Source organism: Salmo salar, chromosome 06 (genome assembly GCF_965601325.2).
Source record: "Salmo salar chromosome 06, fSalSal1, whole genome shotgun sequence".
Lineage (NCBI taxonomy): Eukaryota > Metazoa > Chordata > Actinopteri > Salmoniformes > Salmonidae > Salmo > Salmo salar.
The window spans coordinates 95440001-95445000 of record NC_138296.1 but is presented as its reverse complement, the minus strand read 5'-3'; the positions used below and the strand labels follow the sequence as shown (position 1 = coordinate 95445000).

Genomic DNA, 5000 nt, shown 5'->3' with positions numbered 1-5000 from the left:
GCTGTATGATGAGGCTTTGAAAGGGCTATAGCTGATAGATAGATAGATAATTATGTACAGGTAATAAATACACCAGCGTGGTAGGATATTTTATGATTTATCAGACTTGAATTTGCACCGCGTTGGCTTAACCCGTTGTAGCCAGGTGAGAATAAACAGCTAGGCTACCTCCTCTCCTTAGCAATAACGGATTAAAACGGAGACAGAAGATGGGCTGCGTCTGTGACGCCACCGATGCCGCCTGGACGCAATCCGGGGACCGACCGGGAGACGTCGTCGCACTGCCGCCCCACTTTTAGATGGCGCCCACATTTGGGGTGCACTCGGAAAACAGGTGTCAGGGAAGTGTCGTCACGAACCCCGGAAGCCGGAGACGTGAGCCGCCTCAGCAGAGAGCAAGATGGCAGCGAAATCCGATGGTCGGGGGGTCGTCCGGGGATTCGCCCAGCTGCACAACCTGGACGAGGTGGTGGGGACAGGCGAGGGCGACCCGAGGGAAGGCAGCTCCTTCCACATCTGCCACTGCTGCAACACCTCGTCCTGTTACTGGGGCTGCCGGAGCGCCTGTCTGCATTACCTCCGCGGCAAGGGGAAGGGGAGAGGTGGGGGAGGAGAAGGGGACGCAGGGCTGGGGCGGCCGCAGCAGGAAGAACGCCTCTGGCTGGACTGTCTGTGGATCATCCTGGCCCTGTTCGTGTTCTTCTGGGACGTGGGGACTGACCTGGCGCTGGCCATCGACTACTACCACAAGCATGACTACCTCTGGTCCGGACTCACCCTCTTCTTGGTGCTGGTGCCCTCGGTGCTGGTCCAGATCCTGAGCTTCAGGTGGTTCGTGCAGGATTACACCGGCGGAGGTCTGGGCTCTGTGGAAGGGCTGAGCAACCGGAGAGCTAGGGCAGGGCTGAGAGCACAGGGAAGGGACAGGTGCTGCTTGTTCTCTGTGTGGCTGTGGCAGACTCTCATACACATCTTCCAGATGGGACAAGTATGGAGGTAAGATGAACTGAAGGATGTCTGTCTGTCTGTCTGTCTGTCTGTCTGTCTGTCTGTCTGTCTGTCTGTCTGTCTGTCTGTCTGTCTGTCTGTCTGTCTGTCTGTCTGTCTGTCTGTCTGTCTGTCTGGGTGGCTACTGACACATCACCTGAGACCAAAGCGCAGTGTTACACCCACCACTCTACACTCTTCCTACTCGTTCTCCCCACCCTATGAAACCCTTCCACTACCCTTCCACTACCCCCACTACCCACCCACCATCTCCTCTCCTCTCACCCTACTCTCCACTGATTGCTTGTTTCTCTGTGTCACCTGGGATAACCTCTGGTACATGATGAACACACAACCAGCGGTGAATCTGTTTGTCTGGTCTGATGTGCGTGTCTGAAAATGGCCACTGCTTTCAACAATAGCCTGTATCTGGGTTTTTTTTTCTGTCAGCTTTTCACACGAGGGATTGTTGTTTTTTTGGGGGGGTTTGCTTGCACCTTCCCCCAATCACAACCCCCCCCACCTATAGGATGATAAGAGAACAAATGTGTACCCAGTCTCTCACGTCATTGCAGCTCAATAGCTTAGACCCTCATGAGAACAATTGATGTCTCCTCCATTGTAGCCTAAGTGTGTGTCTCTCTCCGTGGCTCCGTATGCGCCATTGAACCGGGTATTGGAGATAAGAGGCTTTTTGTGCACAGAGAGAGAGAGAGAGAGAGAGAGAGAGAGAGAGGAGAGAGAGAGAGAGAGAGAGAGAGAGAGAGAGAGAGAGAGAGAGAGAGAGAGAGAGAGAGAGAGAGAGAGAAGAGAGAGAAGAGAGAGAGAGAGAGAGAGAGAGAGAGAGAGAGGAGAGAGAGAGAGAGGTAACCTGAAGAGGGTATGAGTGTAGTCTTCCTGTGAGAGATGGAGTCAGGCACGGCGTTATAGTGCATGTGAGGATTTCTAAGCGCCAATGCTCCACCCCGCCCGACCTGACGAAAACAGCCTACACAACTCTGAAACCAGCATCTGATTTCATGGCTACCGCGACGCGTCGTCCCATAAAACCGCGTCGTCCCCCCCCCCTCCCCCCCTCCCCTCTCACAGACATGATGTCATCCAGTCCTTTGCGTCGCTGGCTCGGCGTTTCGGTGTTTTTACCTCTTTTTCACTGCTAGGCAATTACTCAAAAATAACGATAACGGTCTACCGGCGTGAGATCGTGTGCATCTGTCTAGGTTAGGCTAGCCTACTCAAAGTCTACGTGTGGTGCGCGTTATTTGTGTTAGCTGACGTGACATGCAGCTGGATAGTAGTAAAATGTGACAGCGTTGCTGTCCTTGTTGCTGTGAACTGGCGCGGCTGGCGCACTGAGCCGGGAGGCGAACCATAGATTTACACTGAGGTCTCTCAGAATCAACAGCAGAGAGTTGGTTGTTTTTATTTTTTATTTTATTTATTTATTTATTTTTGGTGCAGACAGACGCAGTGCCTGACATTTAATGGGAAATGTAGCCTGGCTGTAACGCATGATGGCTGTTACTGTCTGGTAGTGCGGGTGCTATAAATCAGAGACTGGCAGCTCAGCTCTGTGAGATTAACGGCATAAATGGTTCCAATTGTTATTATGTTCATGCCGTGCCTGGTGGAGAAATGCATTTTTTTTTACCTTTTAAACTAACCTATGACAATACAAAATATGTGTGTGTGTGTGTGTGTGTGTGTTTGTGCAGTGTGTGTGCTGTGTGTGTGTGTGTGTGTGTGTGTGTGTGTGTGTGTGTGTGTGTGTGTGTGTGTGTGTGTGTGTGTGTGTGTGTGTGTGTGTGTGTGTTCACACTCGACAGCTGCCTCTCTTATCATCAGTCAGATGCGTTTTAAAGCTGTTATGATGTTGTCCCCAGTCCCCACACATATTTCTACTGACCAAAAATATAAACGTAACATTTCAAAGATTTTACTGAGTTCCAGTTCATAAAAGGGCTATCAGTCTAATTAAATAAATTGATTAGGCCCCTAATCTATGGGTTACACATGACTGGGCAGGGGCGCAATCACAATGAGCTTTCACCCCACAAAAAGGGATTTAACTACAGACAGAAATACTCCTCAGTTTATAGTAGAGAAATTAAAATGTAATTCTCTGGCAACAGTTCTGTTGGACATTCCTGCAGTCAGCATGCCAATAGCACACTCCTTCAAAACTTGAGAGACATCTGTGGCATTGTGTTGTGTGACAAAACTGCACATTTTAGAGTGGCCTTTTATTGTCCCCAGCACAAGGTGCACTTGTGTAATGATTATGCTGTTGAATCAGCTTCTTGATATGCCAAAGCCTGTCAGGTGAATGGATTATCTTGGCAAAGGAGAAATGCTCACTAACAGTGATGTAAACAAAGTTGTGCACACAATTTGAGAGAAATAAGCTTTTTTTTTGTGCGAATGAAACATTTCTGGGATCTTTCTATTTCAGCTCATGAAACATGGGACAAACACTTTACATGTTACGTTTATGTTTTTTGCTCAGTATAATTTGAGTGTCTTCAATCCCCTAACAAATCTAGAGTCAAATAAAGAAAAGAAAAACACCCTCCCTGTCTGTGATTATAGTTCAGTCCCAACACATTATTACAGAAGCAGACCCTGGGGTGATACCATATTAGCCAAGGGCAGGGGATATTATTTTTTTGCTTCAGTCTTCTATTTGTGCTGTACATAAATTATTCTAATTTACTCTCTCTCTCTCCAAGAGAACTGTCAACACACACACACACACACACACTCTCTATCTCAGTCTCTGTTACATACTACCCTCTCTAGCCCAGTCTCTGTTACTATTACCCACAATATACCAGTCTCTGTTACTAATACCCACAATATACCAGTCTCTGTTACTATTACCCACAATATACCAGTCTCTGTTACTAATACCCACAATATACCAGTCTCTGTTACTATTACCCACAATATACCAGTCTCTGTTACTACTACCCACAATATACCAGTCTCTGTTACTACTACCCACAATATACCAGTCTCTGTTACTATTACCCACAATATACCAGTCTCTGTTACTATTACCCGCTCTATCCCAGTCTCTGTTACTACTACCCACAATATACCAGTCTCTGTTACTAATACCCACAATATACCAGTCTCTGTTACTATTACCCACAATATACCAGTCTCTGTTACTACTACCCACAATATACCAGTCTCTGTTACTATTACCCACAATATACCAGTCTCTGTTACTATTACCCACAATATACCAGTCTCTGTTACATACTACCCACAATATACCAGTCTCTGTTACTACTACCCACAATATACCAGTCTCTGTTACTATTACCCACAATATACCAGTCTCTGTTACTACTACCCACAATATACCAGTCTCTGTTACTATTACCCACAATATACCCGTCTCTGTTACTACTACCCACAATATACCAGTCTCTGTTACTACTACCCACAATATACCAGTCTCTATTACTACTACCCACAATATACCAGTCTCTGTTACTAATACCCGCTCTATCCCAGTCTCTGTTACTAATACCCACAATATACCAGTCTCTGTTACTAATACCCGCTCTATCCCAGTCTCTGTTACTACTACCCACTCTCCATTTAACACCTAGACCCTGTGAGATTGTAAGATTGTATTTTAGACAACACACACATGTGTTTACTCCAGACCACGTGCACATCAAGAGGAGAGTGTCAGTTGCAGTAAAAGACTGTGGAAGTGCCTCAATAGTCTAGTGTGACTTCCTCTCCTTTTGACCCCTCTCGTCTCGTTGACTCTCGACTCGTCTCCTCCCCTGTCCTCTCCTTTCCTCTGCTTCCGTCTTCTCTCGTCTCCTCTCGTTTCCTCTCGTCTCCTCTCATCTCCTGTCCTCTCCTCTCATCTTGTCTCCTCTCATCTTGCCTCCTCTCGTCTCATCACCTCTCGTCTCGTCTCATCTCCTCTCCTCCCCTGTCCTCTCCTCTTCTCCTCTCCTCCTCTCTTCTGCTCTCTTATTTTGGGG

General features: G+C 47.3%; 1 protein-coding gene across 1 annotated transcript in view; it reads left to right on the top strand.

The window, feature by feature from the left end:
* The window catches only part of LOC106608343 (XK-related protein 6), a 158600-nt gene that overhangs the window by 136 nt on the left and 153464 nt on the right, over positions 1–5000 (top strand). The window contains exon 1 of the mRNA XM_045721186.2: positions 1–996. This exon is cut by the window's left edge and continues 136 nt beyond it. Within this exon, the coding sequence (XP_045577142.1) occupies positions 401–996 (596 nt within the window). The 5' untranslated portion in view covers positions 1–400. The remainder of the gene's footprint in view (positions 997–5000) is intronic.